The sequence below is a fragment of the Anguilla anguilla genome, chromosome 12 (assembly GCF_013347855.1).
Source record: "Anguilla anguilla isolate fAngAng1 chromosome 12, fAngAng1.pri, whole genome shotgun sequence".
Lineage (NCBI taxonomy): Eukaryota > Metazoa > Chordata > Actinopteri > Anguilliformes > Anguillidae > Anguilla > Anguilla anguilla.
Genome location: NC_049212.1, coordinates 31,431,938 through 31,451,785, shown reverse-complemented (window position 1 = coordinate 31,451,785; position 19,848 = coordinate 31,431,938). Strand labels below are relative to the sequence as shown.

Sequence of the window (19,848 nt, the reverse complement as noted above, 5' to 3'; positions counted from 1 at the left end):
ACAATTACCACTTGGTTCAATGATTGACGGTTGATGGCACCCTGATCATCCAGGAATAGTCTTTCCAGCTATAGCCAGTTGAAAGATTTTAAATGTTAAGGTGTTGTTTTTCAAAACAATAAGCAGAAATGCCAATTTCTTAAGCTCCTGAATAATATGAGGGATTCAGATGACCTGATGTATTTGTGCAGGTTTCCCGAAGCTGAAATGTCAATGCTGCAGGTGGACTGGATTCTGCTGCCCTCGTGTGGTTGGAGTTGCTCATTGCAGGGATCTTTATAATCAGAGCAATACTGTACAAGGGTGCTCTTCTGCTTCCACTTGACAAGGGAACAACCAAGATCCCCTTGCAAAAAAGTTTTGTACATGATTTTCCATGTTTAGCTCAAGGTCTTTGAATGAAAATAGCTAAATGAAAGTTATGAAATGGCATAGTCAGGCAAAACCTTGGTGCAATTTTTATTTAATTTTTATTTGTTTTTAATTACAATTTTAATTCAGAATAGAATTCATTCATTACCAGCACAACTTATTAAAATCTGGTACCAAAAGTTGTACAGAAAGAATTGGACAAATGTAACAGGTGCTATATGGCAATAGCAATCATATGGCATTGTTGATTATTGTTGCTTTTTATGTTGACAATAATTCAGACATCCCCATGCACAGTACATGTACAGTATGCTGCTTCTTGTATCAAATTTCATTTTTATTCATTGTGCAAAAGAAAAGGTAAGGTAAAGGGTTATATTGTGAATTTATTCCCTATACCTATATGTTTTTTTCTGTGAGGAAATGCAATGCTGCTTCTTCAGAGATTTGATTTTTTTTTTTTTTTATTAAATTTAAATATTTAATAAATTCTCAGTTGCATATATGCTATTTACATGGAGACGTGTGTACTATTCAATTAATATGCTTAATGTCATTTTGAAAAATTGAGTTTCACATAATGTCAGTTTCACAATATACCAAAGGTCTCTCTCAGGCTCTGAATAGCTTCCTCTTGGGTGATGGTCAACCATTCCTCTGGCAACTGAGCTGGTTCACACTGGTACTCCTGGGCAAACCTACTGTTGTGTCTCACCAGCACATACTTCCAGTAGACACTTTGCCCCCGGGTGCTGGGGGCCTCCTCAGGAATGCTCCAGTTGGGATACACTGATTGGTAGTCCCTGTAGTGGAGGAACTGTCCAGCCGTATCTCTGTTGCAAAACTGGTTTTCCCCGACGATGTCAGAGGGGCATATGTTGTGGGACAGGGAATCGGAGGCGGCGCAGGCATAGGAGACTAAACCCTTAGGCCGGTGCAGCAGGGCACGGTGCACCGTGTGATCCCGTTCCCATGCCTCACACGGGGCTTTGCAGAATGGGCACCGTTCCTCGCACCCTCTCACCCTGCGGTAGAGCTCGTCCAGTGGATGGACTGGGAGGGCCTGCAGCTTACTAGCGATATTCTCAGTACTGCAGCCACCACCTTGCAAGAACTCCTGATTGACAGCCTGCAGCATCTCGGTCAATGACTTCTCCAGGCACTCTATGAACCTGTCCCCTGGCATGGTGATCTGGAAGAGGGGCCCCTGCAAGGCATCGCGGGGAATGGCTACATCCCCGGGGCCCTCCAGGTCATCACACACCCTCTCCAGCAGCAGCCTTACGTTCCTCCATGACTCATTCCAGCAGCCTCCAATCTGCCTCACGGTCGTCAACATCCTCTCTGAGATCAGCTCCAGGTGCTGCTGCATCCACCCCTGCAGCATTTCTGTCCCAGAGAGGAACTCCTTTATGTGGTCCTGAATCCTCCTCCTGATGAAGCTCTCACTGGACAGCAGGTACTCCAGGAAGCTCTCAAAACTGTCCTCTTGCAGCAGTTCCTTCAGGAGGTTGAAGTGGAATGCTTGTGGAGATTGGTAATGGTGACCATCATCGCTGCTAAGCATGTCCTCCAGGATCAACTTCCCCAGTGCACGGTAGATGTAGTCCAGCACGGCTGGCTTAAGGCAAAGGGTGATAAAGGTCCTGGCAGCCTTCCGACACTGGTCCCTTTTGCGGAAGTCGTAGACAAACTTCCAGAAGTTCTGGTCCCGAGCCCTTTCAAGGTGTGCTAGGGGGTCGCTCTCCTTGGTGAAGTTTTCATGCATTTCCTGGAAGGAGCGGGCTGCACTTGCACAGACATGTACCTTCAGCTCTACCTCAAACCTTGACCTAATGTCAAACTGCTTTGTCTCCAAGGCCTTGTCCACTATTTTTAACAGCTCTCTGGTGTAGCTGTCAAGGTAATCTCTATTGAGGGACTTTTTTCTTAAGGTGTACCTCCTGCACTTCTCTATCACCCTGTCTGCTAATTCCTGGGCCTGCATTTTGTGTTCATAAGTGAACATCTGCTTCAGCCTGCTTCGATAGCCAAAGTGCTCTTCATCAACGGTGAAGGCGGAGGCCTCATAGCTGGCCATCTCTGTCAGTTTATCCAGATGCTTGCTGATGCCACGGTTGGCAAGGTTCTCCCTCAGCTGCTGGAGGACCTGGCTGGCGATATCTCGTGTTGCCAGGGGAGTGAGGTCCAGCTTGGAGATGGACTCATCCCAAACTTGGTCGAACTCTTCCTGCAGCTGTTTGTCCTCCGGAATGGGATCACTAGCCTTGTAGCGCTCTAGGATCAACCCCAGGCGTACCTCCAAAGCTGCCTCTAGCTCTGTCTGGAAGTGTTTTGTTTTTGTGGCTATATCATGCTCCCTCTTAGCAGCCTCTAGCTTGTAACTGGCCTCACAAGCCGTGTGTTCCTTAAGCATGTATACACTGTTGGTGAAGTTATCTCTGTACGTTTCTATCAAGGATGAATGGCCTTTACCTTTCTTGAAGTATTCCTCCAGGTTTGAAATGACTTTGGAGGCTTCAGACTCTACTTCTTTCACTGCCTGTATCTTCAAGCTGCTGAGAACTTCTTCCAAACTCTGATGTCCATTGGGCTCCTCATTCACCGGAGTGTTCTCCTCAAATGTGCGGATGAGCTCAACTGCCCCCTCAACCCAAGGGTCCATATGTCCAAGGAAGGTATGCTCCCAGTGGGAGAATTCTCTGCATAAGTCACAGAAGGCTTCACCCACACCTGTGTTTTTCATTTCAAATGGGAATTTCTCAAATAGCACTGTCTCCCACAAACTTGTCACATGTTCCATGAAATCCAGGAGGCTTATTGAAGGGGTGTACGCTGCACACTTACGCAGTGTGGTGAGCAGAGTCTGCTTATGATCCATCACTGCCTTACTGTACTCAGGGCTGACAGGTGCCATGGGATGACTGTTTTGCCAAGGCCCCTGCAAACACAGCTTGCTGCTCGTGACCTCATATTCCTGGAGGTTGTCAAAGCTGGACTCAATCAGGTTCTTGTCTCCCGCGGCCATGATCTGAGTGACTCGACTCAGCAGCTGAAGCAGCTGCTTGGTGTCCACACCACTGCCTTGAGCCACAGCCTGGAAAAAGGGCATCCTTCCTGTCTCCTTCACACGCAGGAGGGCGTTCACCATGATCCGCAGGGTGTCCCACATCTCCGCCTCACCCTGCGTTGGAAGATTGAGCAGCGTCACGTCACTCAGTCCCATGGCAAACGTAGCCAGCTCATTGTTGCGCATTTCTGTGTCTTCCTCCTGGTCCATCCCCAGGCACTTCAGCCCCTCTGTGTTGATCAGTAGCAGGAAGTTGCATGCTAGGTCCTTTCTCAGGTTCTCTGGAACAGCGAGTAGGAGCATGAAAGCTCCCCTGACGTTTTGCTTGTCCCCAACAGGGAAAGTCACTCCCAGTAAAGCAGAGATCACTGCAGCATTACTGGAGGTATGGAGACCCAGCACTGTTAGAACCCGAACACGGCTGCCCTGTGGCAGCCGGCTCTGTACCACAGACAGCACACTGCCTATCAACTGTGGGGGCATAGTGGAAGCATCCCCATCCAGCAGCTCCAATGGGAGGCCATACAGGAGCAGGTCAGTTGCTAGAGCTGGGAACGACAGTACCCCATCAGACCCACTGCCAGGACTTAAGATGGACATCTCAAAGATCAGACCCATCTCGCGGGTGAAATGCTTTAGCCCCAGGAAGGGTTCTGGTTGCTTCATCATCTGATTGGAAATTTTCTCTGAGTTTTCTTGGATCTCCTCTGTCCCCTCAGCAGTGGTGGCCTCCTGCTTCTTTGTGATTGGCTGTCTCTGCCATGCTATTGCATTTAGCCTCAGCCTCATCCAGCTCAGGAAAAAGGCTCTCTTCAGCTTATCCGGTGTGGAAAGGGCAGCAATGAAGCTCCTCATAGCTGCAGTCCTCCTGTATGCTCTTTTCTGCTGGCAGAGGCGTTCCATCTCTGTCTTCGTCTCCTGCTGCCTTTGAGCTGATTTCACTGAATCCTTTAGCCGGCAGTCCTCCTTCTCCAATTGCGCGAGCCTTTTCCAAAGCTGACCTTGCAGTGGCAGCTGCTCGTCCATGTACCTGCTGGCTCCCAGCTGCTCAAGCCCTTCCAGCACCTCCTCCACCTGAGTCAGAGCCATTCTACAGGCCTCACCTTCGTCAATGGTGATGCTCAGCTCGTGGGCGGTGGCAGCTGCTTTGACAAGGGTCATCGATCGCAGGCTGTCTCGCAGCAGCCGGCTTGCAGCCCCGCTCAGTGTGCTTGCAAGCACCTCCTTGCTGTCTTGCGTGCTGTAGGAGAACACTGCTCCCTCAGGCAGCTCCAAGCCCTCAGCCAGCTTTTTAAGTGCCATATCTTTCCTTCCTTGTTCCTCTTCCTCTTTCCCCTTCTCCCCCTCTCCCTGCGAGCACATGATGAGGAAGACCCGGCTACCGCTCTCCCTGAAGGAGGCCAGCAGGAGGCGCTCCGCTGCCCCCAGGGATTCACAGAACACAAAGAGCACCGAGGAGTTGCGGCACAGGAAGTGGAGCTGTGCTTTGAAGGCGCCGGTGCTTGTGGCGGCATCTCCACGGAGGTTGGCAACCATCACCGGCTCACGGAAAATATCCAGGTCGCGGTCACCCGAAGGCAGGTACCAGCTGACCTCCACCAGACCATCTGAGAGCCTCCGCGGCAGTTGGCCTCCGTCCATGTCCCTATGCAGAAAACAGCTAGTTGGCCCCTGGAAGCCCCCAAGAATGTGGTTCACAACCTGGGACTTAGAGACGCTGCAACGACCCAATCTGACAAACGACAGCAAAGGCATGTTGGCACTGGTTATATCCCCCTTAATGAAGCTGCCAGGTTCTGATAGTGATTGTGGCCTCCATTTCCTCACCACTGGCCGCAGAGACCACAAGAGGAGGGTGACCTGCCCACCCTGTGCACTAGGGGGCAGCAGCAACGGAACAGCAAAACCACACTGTGCCATCCGAACTGTCATCTCCTGGCGCAGGAAGCTGCTCGCGGACATGTAGACAGCAGTTACCAAATCCAGGGGGTTGACTGCACATTGAGTGTCCTTCCCCAGCCCCGGGAGGTCCCCATTCCCCAGGGCTTCAGGAAAGGGGTCTGCTTGGGTGAGGCAGCGGGTGCTCCGGGCCTGGGGGCTCAACAGCCACAAGCGGTGCAGGAAGGTGTGGGGGAGGTCGCTTGGGCCCTGAGCGGGGGGGTCCTCCAGGTTCCAGGTGTTGATCTTTAACATGGCCGCCAGGTCCAAGGGTTCTGACCGCTGGCTATCCAGCCCGAGCAGCTGCAGTACATCCTCCAGGCCTCGTTCCTCTGCAGAAACTTTCAAAATAAAAATACCAAACATCAACTATTTAATCAATTTAAAGTGCAAACTATTTGAAAAAAGTTTGGCTATATTCAAAATCACAAGTTATAGTTCCAACTGGATTACAAAATTGATTTACATTAGAAGAGACAAATAATCACCTTTATTTGTGATATGTGATCTAACATGATCTGAACAGGCATGACATGATCAAGATGATTTGATGATTTTCTTTATTGCAAATTAAAATGATTTACATTTTTCCTAGTGCCCATTTCGACCAGTTATTTTACAATGCTTTTGCACTTTGACTCAATAAATTCACTAAGATGTAACATTAATGGTCCACAAACTTGATTTCTTTTGCATATAATGCTTCTGATTTGTCTTAGTTGATACATTAAAACTATTGGAAGAAAAGCCACTAAAAGCAGTCGCAACAAGACAGCCCCTTGGGAAAGAGTGACTGAATGACTTACATGTCCTGGTCTTGCGGCTCAGCGATAAGTGCTTGAAAGACATGGCTGATATCACTTTCTCTCCCTCTTTCTCTCTCTTTCTCTCTCCTTCCACCTCTTTTTTTCCACTGCCTGGAATTCAGCGGTGCCTGCACTCAGCTTGACTGGTGTCCTTCTGTGATTGGATGTCTGATTCCACAGCACCAGACTTATTCAGCCTGCCTTCCACCTAATAGACAGTGACTTTTGAGATGTGGAAGAAGAAGAAATGCTTCATGAGAAATAACCACTATTGATATGAACAGGAGGAGAGGTCAGGTGTGGGATATTACAAAGTTTAAGCACATGACATGGCAGTGTAGAGAATAGTAGAGGATACCAAAACACAAGAATAATGTCATGATGATGTAGACTATTTAATTAATTGCTAATTGTTCCCACCATTAACGATTGCCATTTGACATTCCATGTGACACATAAAGTTGAAATGACCACATTCTCTTAAGATGGTAAGATGAAAAAACACAGGCCAAGTTAAGCAATTTATGTAACATTGGGTAGCACTGCATTGGAACACAGATTGTTCAATTTGTGTGAGCTAAGACAGCCAAAATTGTTTCTTGTAACTTTTTTTAATTTTTATTTTATTTTAATACTTTTAATGGCAGGCCCACCATTAAACGTGTGAATTAATGATTTAAAGACAGTGCTTTGTATGTGTCAGTAATTTGGCCTTTTGTATGTTGAACATTTTTCCTCAGATAGAATTAACAACGAGAAGTTTTTGCTAAACAACGATCCAAATAGAAATAACAACCAGAGATTTGCTTAACAATAGCCAAAATAGAATCAACCAGAAGTGTGCTTGATAACGGTAAAACAATATGCCCAAAGGGCTACAGAATAATATTTCAACTTCAAATGATCAATTCAACAAAAATCAATAGAGATAAAAATTAGTCATATTACCTTTGGAGTTATGCCATAGTAATAATGTCATTGTTAATGTGATGCTTGGTTTTTGTACAACAATCGCAGGAGTGAAATGTGTAACTTCGTGTATTCAGGGGCAGGATGCTAATTTGTAAGTGGCTAAAATTACAGGGTTCTCATGTTTCTAACATTGTCTGCTTAAAGCAATGTGGTTTTACAACGCATTTCTCGGGCGATATGAATCACAGATTGATTGAGATTACATACATGTCTCTGCATGGGCAGCTCAGCGTGGAACATGACTGACTGGTTTTGCCTCCCTGGCTGTCTCCGGTTTCGGACCCGATTTCACTAGCGATACCTGGCTTTTACCTGAGATCTAGCCTACATGGGGCTCTGTGACGTGCCAGCTTGCCACACCCTTGAGCAGAGAGCTTGTCCCTCGAACCCTGAGCAGATGCATGGAGGAGAGAAATGAGACCTGCCCCAAAGCCCTGTGAGGCAGTCCAGCACGTACACCAGCTATTTTAGCATTTAGCCTTGTACCTGGTCCAGATGAACCCAGTGAGCAAAACTTTAAGTTCTTGTGCATAAAGAAAGATAATTTCATTAGAACAATGAGTCTGTTTTCACACAAATTTCTGTCTCATTTTATCTTTTTCTTTTTCTATCCAGAATTCTTTTGAATGTTACAAAAATGACCTGGCTCAAATCCATCGTTGCATATATGCACTTTATACAACCCCTGTTTTCTCTGGCAAAACCTTACTATTATTATCTTATTTTTGTTACAATGGTAATTTCTTGAAGGAAATCTTGGACCGTCATTTAAAAGCATCAGTAATTAAGTTAATTGATCTTTTTTTTAGAGTTTTAAAATTAATTTGAGATGTTCTGTGAAACAGATCCTGAAAAGCACCTGAGCATGAACACTGAGAAGTGTTAGTGTAAGAGCTGGAGAATCCAAGCGGGTGCAGAGCCAGTGACCTTCACACCTTGCGTGGTCTTAACATGGCCCTGACACCTCACAGGTCCGCGGCTTTCACACAGAACCACCTCATGGGTCTTCACAGCACAGGGTACTCTAAATCAGTGTTGATGAGTGCTGATGACGGTGAAAGCAGAAAAGCAGAAAGCCTACCTTCAGGATATATGGCACCCAGTGGAACCTGAGGCTGTGCATCCAACGTAAAGGTGTCTTTATCTAAATGACGATTCTCCTTTCAGAAGACGTTCTTATACTAATGCGATAAGAATCATGCCAGCACATATCTTTCTTCCTTGTACCTGCTGTTCTTTCTCTCTCTCTCTCTGTCTCCCTCACTCACGCACATATGCACACACATGCACAGGCACACAAATAGACACACACGCATGCACACACGCACACACAACTACAAGAGATAAGTGTAAAATACTTTCACTGAAAGCATGTTTTATTTTTTCCTGTTTATCTGGGAAAATAAAACCTTGAAGTGAATATACTTTTGCTTACAACTTTGTCCTCAGTGATGCGTGAAAAATGTTTTATTGCATCAAGGTATCTGGTTGTATCGGATTGTATTTGATTGAGCAGTTCTTGTGTAATGATACACTACAGTGCTAGGTTAAGCTAATACTGTTAAGACACAAACTACCGATTAAACAAGTCAGAGATATCAAGAGCTTCATTAAATACAAATGATTAAAACATAAATGTTTACAGCAAGACAAGCACGTACAGACATACACTGTTAGATACATTCTGACAACACATACACAAAATTTTTTGAGATGTTTAAAAGGCGTGTCGTTTTAAATTTGACGTACTTCCTTCGGTCATTTTCATCCGCACAGGTAATGCACGTAAAAAGGAGGGGGGGTTGTGGCGTCAGTCGACTTAAACACATTCCGTTAATCTAAACTTCTGTTAAGCTTCCTGCGCACTCGCTGATCGATCCTATCTGATGAATAGAACCCGGTTGTGAACATTCTCTCCACTTCATTGGTGCGTTCTGGCGCATTCTTGAATTTGACCTCCAGAATGTCTGACATCGTTTGCGGCAGATAAAACATGCTGTCCTCATAATTTAGCAATGCCCTCTGCATTCTTGCCACTCGCAGTAGCCTTTTCGAAAACACTCCGGGGACATTCGTGTGCTGACTGTATAGGAGAGCACTAAATTAGACCGCATCCATAGTGGGTAGGTTACTGAGGGGGATCTTTCAACAGATCTTTTTTCGTTGCCCACGTTGTTCTGAAGCATGCAAAACAATGCACATTACAGGAGATGTTTTCAAAGCTAGGTCAATATTTAGTCTTTTTAAAAAATTGTATGCCCTATGTTTTCATTTCTTTTTAAGAACTTTCATAATCTTTTTAGCCAAACATTTGACCTTGATAGCAACAGTTTACGTTAGATGGATTGGCAGTGCACAATATCCCATCTCAAAATAACTGTTCTCAAAAGTGTTACGCTCCAGACGTTGCGGCATACAGAGCTTTATTTGAAGGTTGTTTGTATAGAAGCCTACATAGAACATCACAGACTGCAAATTATAACCAGCGCAGCTACAAATAATTTTCGCAATTTCATTATCGGTTGAAATGGTAAAAAGTTGAACACCTGGTTATCGTATATGTCACTGAAAGCGATATTGGGAGGCCGCGCGGTAGGTCTCAAACTCAGACACTAGACAAAAGATTACGGCCACTCTATTCCTGTCCAGCAAATCTCATTATTAGACTTACTTCGCCCGTACGTGTGTGGGTGAGCTCGAAAGCATGCGCGTGTGTCAGTGCCTAGCGGTAGCTCTCCATCTCTTTCGCACTCAGAGTGCCTCCAAGTAAACTCCTCTTTTCCTCTCGGGTGTGAGGGGAGACAGTCCAACGGTAGGACACCTGGACGGCGGGGGAACGGGGAAGATGCTGGCGACGATGTTAACTGCTATGTACTTGGTGGTGCGGTTTTCGGAGCAGGTAGGCAAGAAATGTTGCCATTTAGTGATCGGAGCATATAAGAATCGTGCTTTTAAAACTTGTTATAATAAACCAAACGCTCAGCTGCCAGCTAACCATTTGTCTGTGTCCTCAACTCTGCCTGTCTATTTGTATTTTTATTTGCTAAATCTCGTTTAAAAAAAAAATTATTAAAGGCAGGGTGAATGGCAAAAGCGGTGGGAGATAAATTTATATATTTACCTGGTACTCTGGATCCAATGGAAGCAGTGGGTGTTCAGTAGCCTATTTCGCATTGCCATGGTGATGGTGGAGGTGGGCTTCCTATGACATCCGTGTTGTGTAATAGTGCCTGCAGGAGTGCCCCATTGGCTATGTACACCTTATCAGTGAATTGTTCTGCACCCCTAAAACGGGACTGTCCTCTTTGAGTCCAGCAAATCTAATGGAGCAACTGTCCCTTTGGTGAAGCTGGAGCAGCTGGAATATTTACTGTGTCATCACATGCGGAACAACATTCTGGGCACAGGAAGGGCCAGATTAATTCAGTACTTGAAATACGCTCAGTCGATAGAACACAGTGGTTTTATGTGCATTCGAGAGTAATTCAATTAAGAAAGGGACAAGGCGGTTCAACACTAATTAGACCCTTACATGTTCAGGAAACAGAGACAGGACAGAAATAACCCATGGCAGATGCCAACAATGGAGTTAGATAGAAACAGACAGAGACAGAACAGACCGCACACATGTATTCATGTGCAGTTACTGTGCACACTTGCACAAGCATGCACATACATGCACACACACACACACACACACACGCACACACACACACTCACACACACAATATTATAACCAAATATTACAACAAAATAAAAAAAGAATAATACAAATGACTTAGACTTAGACTTAATGAAGTTAGATTACATGTTTCTGGTTTGAAAGGAATATATATAACAAACTAAATATAACAAATCAATTTTAACAAAGTAAGTTTGTTTTTAAGTTTACCAGGGGGTGACTGAATCTCTTCAAGTGACCTTGACGCCTTGTCAAGGTGAGGAAGTGTCATCTGTCTCAATCTCACCTGCCTCACTGTCACCACCATCAGCTTTTTATGCAACGTCAAAGACTAGACAGCAGTCATTTTACATTTCTCACTCTTTCTCACTCCCTACCCCCATTCTTTCTCACTTGTTTTCTCATCCTACCTTTCTCACTCCCTCTCTCTCTCTTCTAGCTGGGCCTGCGCTGGGTCCACTCTGAGCCCCTCCCCTACATGGTGGCCCCACCCACACCCTGGCAGGTCCACTGTGTGTCCCAGGGTCGCCGTAGCAGCCGTGTTGATGAGGTCAGGGGTCAGAGCTGTCACAACAAACACAGATTTCATATTCTCACTAGATATTCAACTCCTATTAGGTATTCCTAACATGAAAGGTGCTGTCTCCTTACCATTGAAACTGATTCAGTTTGGTTCATCATGAATATTTCTGAAAGGGCCTGAGTCTGTAGAATATAATACTGTGTACAAAACTGTCACGTCTTAGGAGGATATATAAGCCTGTAATCAGAAATTAATATGCTCACATAGCCTCTGAATATAACAGCATTGTGCTGTAAAGTGGGCAGGTAATCAGAAAATATCTTCCTGGGCCCATTGAGCACGTTCACTAAAACTGAAATAATATCCCCTAAGGAGGGGACGTGAGCTGCAAGGAGACATGAGTCTCTGGTCTTAGAGAACCATATATTATACTGTGCAGAAGCCTACACTACACGGGACATTCAATAAAAATAAAATAAATCATATTTTTGAAAAATATTTTCACTGCAACATGCTTTTGTCATCTAAGATGTATTTTGTATTAAAAACTTTCTTTCCGCTGGGTCTCAAGGGGATATAAAAAAATTCCAGGAAGCAAACTATCTATACATCCTGTCAGAATGCAGTGTGCTCATGCTGAAACATGACACCCCTTACGTGATGAAGTTCGACACGTGCACCACATTCAGTTTGGTCAAAGTTCACGTGCCTCATTTTGACAAATTACGCTCTCGCAGGAAATAAAATGGCCACGGGTCATTGAATTACATTGGGGAATTAACATTTCGACTGAATGCCTTGGTTTTAAAATCGAATCGGGGATCGTTAAAACCACAATCTTGGATATCAAGAACAGTCAACTGGCTCTTTGAAAAAGGAGCCAGAAACCCGTAAAATAGCATTGTTTCGTTTGTTTTTGTGAACTAAGGTCTCATTCTTTTTAATAATAAATGAATGGTCAATTTTGAACCTGGAACCAAATTAGCAGTATACTGAATGTCCCATTATTTGCATTTCTACTTCAGTGTGTTTTTTTTTTTTTTTTTTTTTTCGAGTGGAAGGCACTACAGCAAATACTTAATGAAAAACAATACAGTAGTGTCACTTGCACTTCAAAGTGTGTGTTGTTTTTAGCTCTGATATAAATAAACAGCCTTCCATGCATGACCAGTAGTGTTGACTAGGGAAGGAGAGTGTCTCTCATTGGTGGCCAGTGTTAGCCTGAGGACACATCGTAAGCCATTGAGTGAAGCATTAGCAGGATAGCCTCACATGTTAAGGCTCAGGAGCTTATGGTACTACTAGCCTGACCGGGCTGACACTCATTGGTGAGAGATAAGTTGGAAAATCTGCTTTTGCTAATAAGTCAATATTCACGTAGTCCTTCGGTCGATTGATAACCTCAGATAGCTGGGGCTCCAACTGGAAGTGATGATTCAGACCAGAAAATTCTCTGGCGATGTGCCAGTGCGATCCCTAGCCAGCTAACACTACAATCCTCAAAATTTTTGCCAATCACTTTTCATTGTGTAAGAATATTAATTCTGCGTCTGACTCACTTTCATGCAAGGAAATATATATGTGTGGATACAATAAGATGTCCCTGGGTGATACAGAATGCAGGTGCACATCTACCATAGGCCAATCACTGCCAGGGCGATAATGGATTACATTTTCATAATGTATCGGAGAAGGAATGATCGAGGATCAGGAAGGAATGATCTAGGTTCAGGTGTCCACCATCCATATCAAATCTCTACATCCTGAGCTTAAAGGCCAAACTGGATCAACAAGTTTACTCCTACTGGGCACCAACATCCGGTTTCCGAAAAAGACAGATCGTCCTACACCGTGCTTTCAACTGCTGCTAGAATGGTTTCATTAGAGTAGACAATGCCTTTGTCAGGACGACCCTCCATGGGTAATTCCCTGCTGAGATTTTGGTTTAACGGTGAGTCATCGCCATTCTTCTCAGGAACGCTCTGTTCCTGCGAAACAGCCAAAGCTTTCAACCTGCGTGGTGTTTTGGCAACCCTTCCACAGTCCCTTTTAGCCCAAACGAAATCGCTAACCCTCATAATTAACCGTAACTGTTGCCAGCCCTTAATGGCTCTCATAATTCCAGTTAAAAAGACTTCAGTAGGAAGGTGTTCATTAGTCTCCAGAGCTTCCTGTGTTAAAGCACAGTTTCTGTTGACTACACAATAGCCATCTCGTGTTTGGTCCTCTCTGTGTTTTAACCCTTTAAGGTCTGATATCAAAAATATATGATTAGAATGTTCTTAACTGAACATTCTAATGCTGATGGAACAGTCACTACTGGTAATTGAAAGCAATGGAGCTCTAGAGCACTGACTTAGAATTTATAAAAATAAAAAATAAAAAACCTACTCTTCAAATGATTAATTGCAGGATATTCTAGTTGGTTTCAAAAACTATGTTACAGTCCCAAACACCCATTACCACAGTATTGCACAGTACCTGGTGATGCCTCATGAATATTCATACAACACATCAAAATACAGTTGTTCAGCTTCGATGGTGGAGACTGTAATTATATGGTTAAGAATACTGGGCTTGTAACCCAAAGGGTTGCAGGTTCAATTCCCACATATAACATTGCCATTGTACCCTTGAGCAAGGCACTCAACCTTAATTGCTTCAATAAATATCCAGCTGTATAAATGGATTCTATGTTAAAATACGTGTAAGTCACTCTGGGTAAGTGTGTTAAATGGCTGTAATCTAATGTACATTGTGTGCAGAAATCCTTTGGCTTTGGTAATGAAAAGCTCACGTCCATTATTGTAATCCTCTTCCTAGTACACAGTAATATTTTCCCATGTCAACCTCACTGCCCATGTCAGCATTTGCATAGAAATAACATAAGACTCCACAATTGTAATGAAGTGTTAGGAGATAAAGAATTTACAAGCACAAGGGAAAAAAGTGACGTGCCTATCTGTCTCGTAGTAGTGATTTATTGACATGCAAGGAATGAAATGGACAAGACTCTCCGATGCCATTCATCTGTGGCGCATTCTTGTGAGGAATGCAGTGATTAACTATGTGACAAGAAATGCATGGCATGGCTAAAATATGTCACGTACCTGCTGCGTGTGCATGCGCGTAAAGATAATGTTACCACGTCTCTGTCATCGTTCCATCTCTCTCTCTCTCTCTCTCCCCCCTCTTCCGATGATGTCATATTGCATTCCAAACAGTCTTGGAATCTCTGGAGTGACGGCCACACCAGTTTCTCTGTGAAATGCAGATAAAGCAGAGAATGGTTTATGAATTAACTTGTGTGGCTAAAAGTGTGTGTGTGTGTGTGTGTGTGTGTGTGTGTGTGTGTGTGTGTGCGTGTGTGAGTGTGGTGTTATGCTCTAACAGTGTGTGTACTTCTTTCCAGAGTGGTTTTGATCAGCAGAACACTGGAGGCGGATACAGAAGAAGTAAGTATCTGACATTAGAAATAAATGCACTCTGTACCACAACACACAATGTGGGATCCTTGACTCTTTGTACAATGTACCTTAAGTCAATAGGCCAGTATGTGTATGTGTGTGTGTGTGCGTGTGTTTACCAGCATTCTTGTAAGCTCTCTGTTGAGTCAGTATATTGCTTAAAAATTAACAGGATGTTTCCTTCCAGTCAAATGCAATTCAAAAAATAAATTTGTGTAAATCCCTCCCCTCTTTATCTGACCACACCCCTTGCCCCTCCAGACTCCGCCCACCTGAACAAGGCAGCCACCACCATCCAGTCCCAGTACAGGAAGTACCAGCAGAGAAGGCACCGGGCCAGACACTAGCGAGGGAGGCCTGGAGCCCATCGCCAGGCTGGCATGCAGACTGCTGCCAAACGAGCCGCCCCGCTACATCCAACCGACCACACGCACGCCCACGGTTATGAACGGGAACGCCAAACGATTTCAAGCACACATACATACACACGCACACCCACGGTTATGAACGGGAACGCCAAACGATTTCAAGAACACGTACATACACACGCAGGTGCACACACACGGGTGCACACACACGTACGGACACGCACACACACGCACACCCACGGTTATGAACGGGAACGCCAAATGATTTCAAGAACACGTACATACACACGCAGGTGCACACACACGGGTGCACACACACGTACGGACACGCACACACACGCGCACATATACACACCTGCATGATGCTGTGAGCAACCAATATGCTCCAGAAATATTGTTTGAACTGTATGTACATTTGCAGTGAAAAAACGTTGTTTATGTTGTAATTAATACCATGCGATCTCTGACTTGTTAATCTCAGATCTACCTAGTGTGTGAAGCATCATTCTGTATTTGAATCATAATACGGAGAGAGAAAGAGAGAGAGAGAGAAAGAGAGATCGACAATGTGCATGTCACGTTCAAGCCGATGTGGGAGAATTATGCTACAGTGGCGTGAAAATGTTCAATGTGAAATGTGCATTAAAAACATTTTAATCATGAATAATCACTCAGCACATACTCAGGCTTGCCTTTCGGTTGCCTTTAAACTATACAGGAAGTAATTTACAATTTCCTGTTAAACATATCTTCAGTAAAGGGGTGGATACATTTTTTAATTTCAGGCCAGCTTCTGTTCTGAATGATAAAATATGCCCAATCATATATGTCCTGGGTTTTCATCAGGGGGGTCTGCTTACTCCTAGGGGTCCTTGAAGGTACTGTAGGGGCTTCCCTGGCCAGACATGCAATGACTGTATATAGAAAATATTTTGAATTATGAAAGCTTTTTAAAATATAAGCATTTTAAATTTATAACGGGGGTCCCTGGATCAGAGAAGATTGAAAACCCTTGATTTACGTGATCTGACATTTTTATGACATTTTTCTTGATTATAAAGATTTCTTATCTCATAAAAACTCACGAATGAGCCAGAGACTGTGCTCATGTTTGCATTTACATTTTGCGCGTTTTCATTTTCGAACACAGTCAGGTTAATACGTGGAAACAAAAACCTGCTCGCACACCGGCTCTTGAGGAAAGGAACCACGCGTTCCCGTAAGTGGTGTAAATTTCACGACATTCAACGTCCAGGTAATTCCACGTTTTTTTTTGCGCTACTGCCGCGAGCCGTTTGATCCAGCCGAATCCCGCCAAGCGTGCGGCCTTGTGACTGAAGTGTTTGTTGTGCTCTGGGAAATCCAGGGAATTCCCACCATGGAAAACACCACCTACTTCCATTGCCGTTTAAACTCGCAGTGAGAGACTGGGCTGCAACCTTAGCCCAGCTGGACCCAGATTTACTGCTGTCTGCCCCTTCATACAGTAAGAGCCGACTCCGATGTTACACAGATATATCGCTTTAACAGGAATCCTCCTACCCTTTTGTTACCACCTCAAATAATTTCACTCCAATCATAAATAAATACATCTAATCCGGCAGATCTATCAAACCTTTTTTCCAATTAATGAACTCTAGCAATAATGAACTCTAGCGATTAGTTTCTCTTTTTTGATGGTCTCTACTGATGTTTTTTACTGAAGCTGACGCTGTTTTTTTTATAAAACAATAAGGAGGACAAGGCGGGTTCATAGAAAGATAGCTTTATTGCACAAGGTGTTGGAATACTCTTTTTTTGTATTTGTTTTGTTTTCATAGAAAAAAATGTATAGTTAAACACAAGCAATTGCAAATAGAAGCAACTTTTCAGTAAAAGTTTAGGAATCCCTTCTGCGTTTTTTTAAACATTTTTTTCCGCTTTTTTTGTTGTTTGTTTTTCCTTTTTCCTTTTTATTTTTAACCAGCAAAATATTCAGAGCATGCAATGCCTTTTTTCTTGAAGGTAAACAAAATGATAAATAAAAAAACCAAAACAAAACAAAATCAATTAATGACAGAAACATAACAAAAATTCAACCCAACATTATCAAAACCAAGAAAAGTAAAAGTGAAGTCAGACGTTTTTTTTCATTCTGGGTTTCTGAGCCCCAAATCAATGTGTAAGGTATATTTATAATATATATATATTTTAAATTTTTTTCTTTTGCCCCGATTTTAAAAGGCATAACATCAAACTTAAGTTGTGCCCTGGTTTATTCTGGAGATGACGAAAATAGTTATCATTTATACAAAACGGTTTCTTATATACAAGTCTTTATTTGTAGTTTATAAATAATGCTGAGGGAGAAAGGATTGAAGGGAAGGGCAGGGCCTGATTGGTCAAAAAAGAAAGGGGGTTGGGTTAAGCAGGGTGGGTGGGGTAGGGGATTGTTTCCTGACTCCTTCCAGTCTACACACGGCTCTTTTGTGTGATTGGTTGGAGCAAAGAAGTCCCTGATTTCGATTGGCTAAACTGGCCTGCTCCATAGCGTGATGCCACTGCCTTGTCGACAACAAAAGCATAACAAATAAAATAGAAAATAAAGCATAAATAAAGGAAAAAATAACCATACCCAAATCTACATGTACAACAACAAGAAAAAAGGAGATTCTGGCAGCAGACTTTCCAATGTCTGTCCAGTGAATTAGAAACCCGTGGGGAGATATCCGGGACAATTCAACAGTATATATTTGAGACAGGTTCTTTGAGCTGGAATGAGAAATATAAAATCTTTTTCCATTGCACTGTGCCTCAGCTCAGTTTGGTCTAAGAATGACATGAATTGCGTTCAGTTTTTTTTTTCTGAACGCACGTCAGAAATGTACAGTATATCATATATCAACCGTTAACACCATGGTTAGAAACCCCAACCTTTCTCAGTTTTCTTCCACAGCACCTGGATCTGATCCATGTAAAGCAGGATCTTAAATGAGAATACATGGACATCAACAGAGAGGTGGGATTTATCACAAAGGGACTGCCTTTGCGCTGAGGAATTCTGGGTAATAAAAGCAGGTGGCGGGTGAGTGGGTAGGTGGGTGGGGGTTGAGTCTTGGACAGGCGTATCCTGAACCAGGAGGCAGACTGTCTCCAGTGTTCGGTGGGGCTGTGTGCAATCATCAGCTATGACCTATCCCTGAAGTCTTCTCTCTCTCTCACTGTCCCTCCTGACCCGTAGTTAACCCTTCTCGCCCCGCCAGTGTTAGAAAGGTCGAGGCCACCAGAGGGCGCCTGATCCTCCTGAGTGCCGGCTGCCGCCTGGCTCGCCGCTCGCTGCTAACACCTCTCGCTGCTCACCCCTCTCGCTGCTCACCCTTCTCGCTGCTCACCCCTCTGGCTTAGCTTCTCTGCAAGGCCAGCTGGAATGGTGAGCTGCCCCATGAGCCCCCACTCGGACCAGGGTCGGAATATTCTGGAACGTTCCGGGGGCTGGCCGATTCATTTCCAGTCTCCCAGGTTTAGCGGGTTCCTGCTAGCCACGTGCCTCCTAGCCATGAGCTACTATCTGGCAGTTAAGCAGCAGTGAGGAATTATGGGTATTAAAACTAAAAACTAAAAACACTGAGGATCGTATGCATAATAGTAATAACACCAAATTTTCAAAATAGTTGAGATGTTTGAAAAGTGGATGTATGGTTAAATAAACAGTACATTTGATTTAATACGCAAAGCTAACAACCATAAATAAATTGATGGAGCAATTTGCAATTCAGATGCAAACTCTTTGTACATTTTCAGCCTTCTTCTCTGATGGAAATTTCAAATCAAGGCTCACGAAACTGATATCTGTTGATGTAAGAACACGCCTCACAAAAGAACAAAGTACCGCTTTCAGCTGACACGCTCTCGAAAACTATTAGGATTTACGATTTCGCCTGATTATCTTTCAGAAAATACTAAGATAATTCTGTCCAAATGAGGTCTCTGAATGGCCTTGCAGTATTCTTAAGCCTCACAAAAACCTTTCAAATGACTTCCAGATTACACTCTCAATACTTTAAGAACTTTGTGTTTGACCGTTTCTCCATTGTAGAAGGCCTGGTTTAAACCCACAGTGGATACTAAAGCCGCAGAACGCTTGTGTGCAAATGTAAGCAGAGTCACCCGCTTCGAGACTTTCTTTGGAACCAAACTGCCCTCCTGCAGCTGGAAACCGGACCGCAGGAACCCGCTTGGCTCTGGGAGGGAGAAGCTCCGACCGGCTCTGGTCTTCACACGTTCTCCGTCTTCCTCTCTATCTTTCTTTCTCTCTCTCTCTCTCTCTCTCACGCTGTCCTACTACCCGTCTCACTGCTCTCTCCTCCTCTCCTTCACTCTATCGATCTTTCGGCAGCTACTCACGCTGAGCGATTGTCTCTTTTATATATTTCTGATCCACACAGCTTCATATTTCACTCTTTTTCCACCACTAATATATTTCACTATATATTTAGATAGAAATATATACGTATATATATTTTAGATAACAAACACCATTATATATATTTTCTTTTGTATTGCGAGAGCCCTGATGTGATATTTTCAAATTTGAAATTCTCGTGTAGTATTTATTTTTGGGAAGTTCTTCTTCTGCAATAGGGACAAGCTTTTGGTAGGATGTGGGAGAGC

The 19,848-nt window shown here is 43.9% G+C and overlaps 2 protein-coding genes across 3 annotated transcripts; one reads left to right on the top strand and one right to left on the bottom strand.

The window, feature by feature from the left end:
* Positions 1–457: 457 nt before the first annotated feature.
* si:dkey-202l22.6 (up-regulator of cell proliferation) lies at positions 458–10,351 on the bottom strand. 2 transcript variants are annotated; one of them, XM_035384388.1, is made up of 3 exons: positions 10,280–10,351; positions 6,187–6,408; positions 458–5,721 (listed from the first exon to the last, which is right to left on the bottom strand). In XM_035384388.1, the coding sequence occupies exons 2-3, from the start codon at positions 6,227–6,229 to the stop codon at positions 962–964; spliced, it is 4,803 nt and encodes a 1,600-aa protein (XP_035240279.1). In that variant the 5' UTR covers positions 6,230–6,408; positions 10,280–10,351; the 3' UTR covers positions 458–961. The 2 variants fall into 2 exon arrangements, with proteins under 2 accessions (XP_035240279.1, XP_035240278.1); XM_035384387.1 differs by lacking the exon at positions 10,280–10,351 and adding an exon at positions 8,240–8,314.
* LOC118209219 lies at positions 9,843–15,879 on the top strand. The gene is made up of 4 exons (XM_035384389.1): positions 9,843–10,057; positions 11,280–11,390; positions 14,776–14,818; positions 15,092–15,879. Exons 1-4 carry the CDS (start codon positions 10,004–10,006, stop codon positions 15,175–15,177), a joined length of 294 nt encoding a protein of 97 aa, XP_035240280.1. The 5' UTR covers positions 9,843–10,003; the 3' UTR covers positions 15,178–15,879.
* Positions 15,880–19,848: the final 3,969 nt, after the last annotated feature.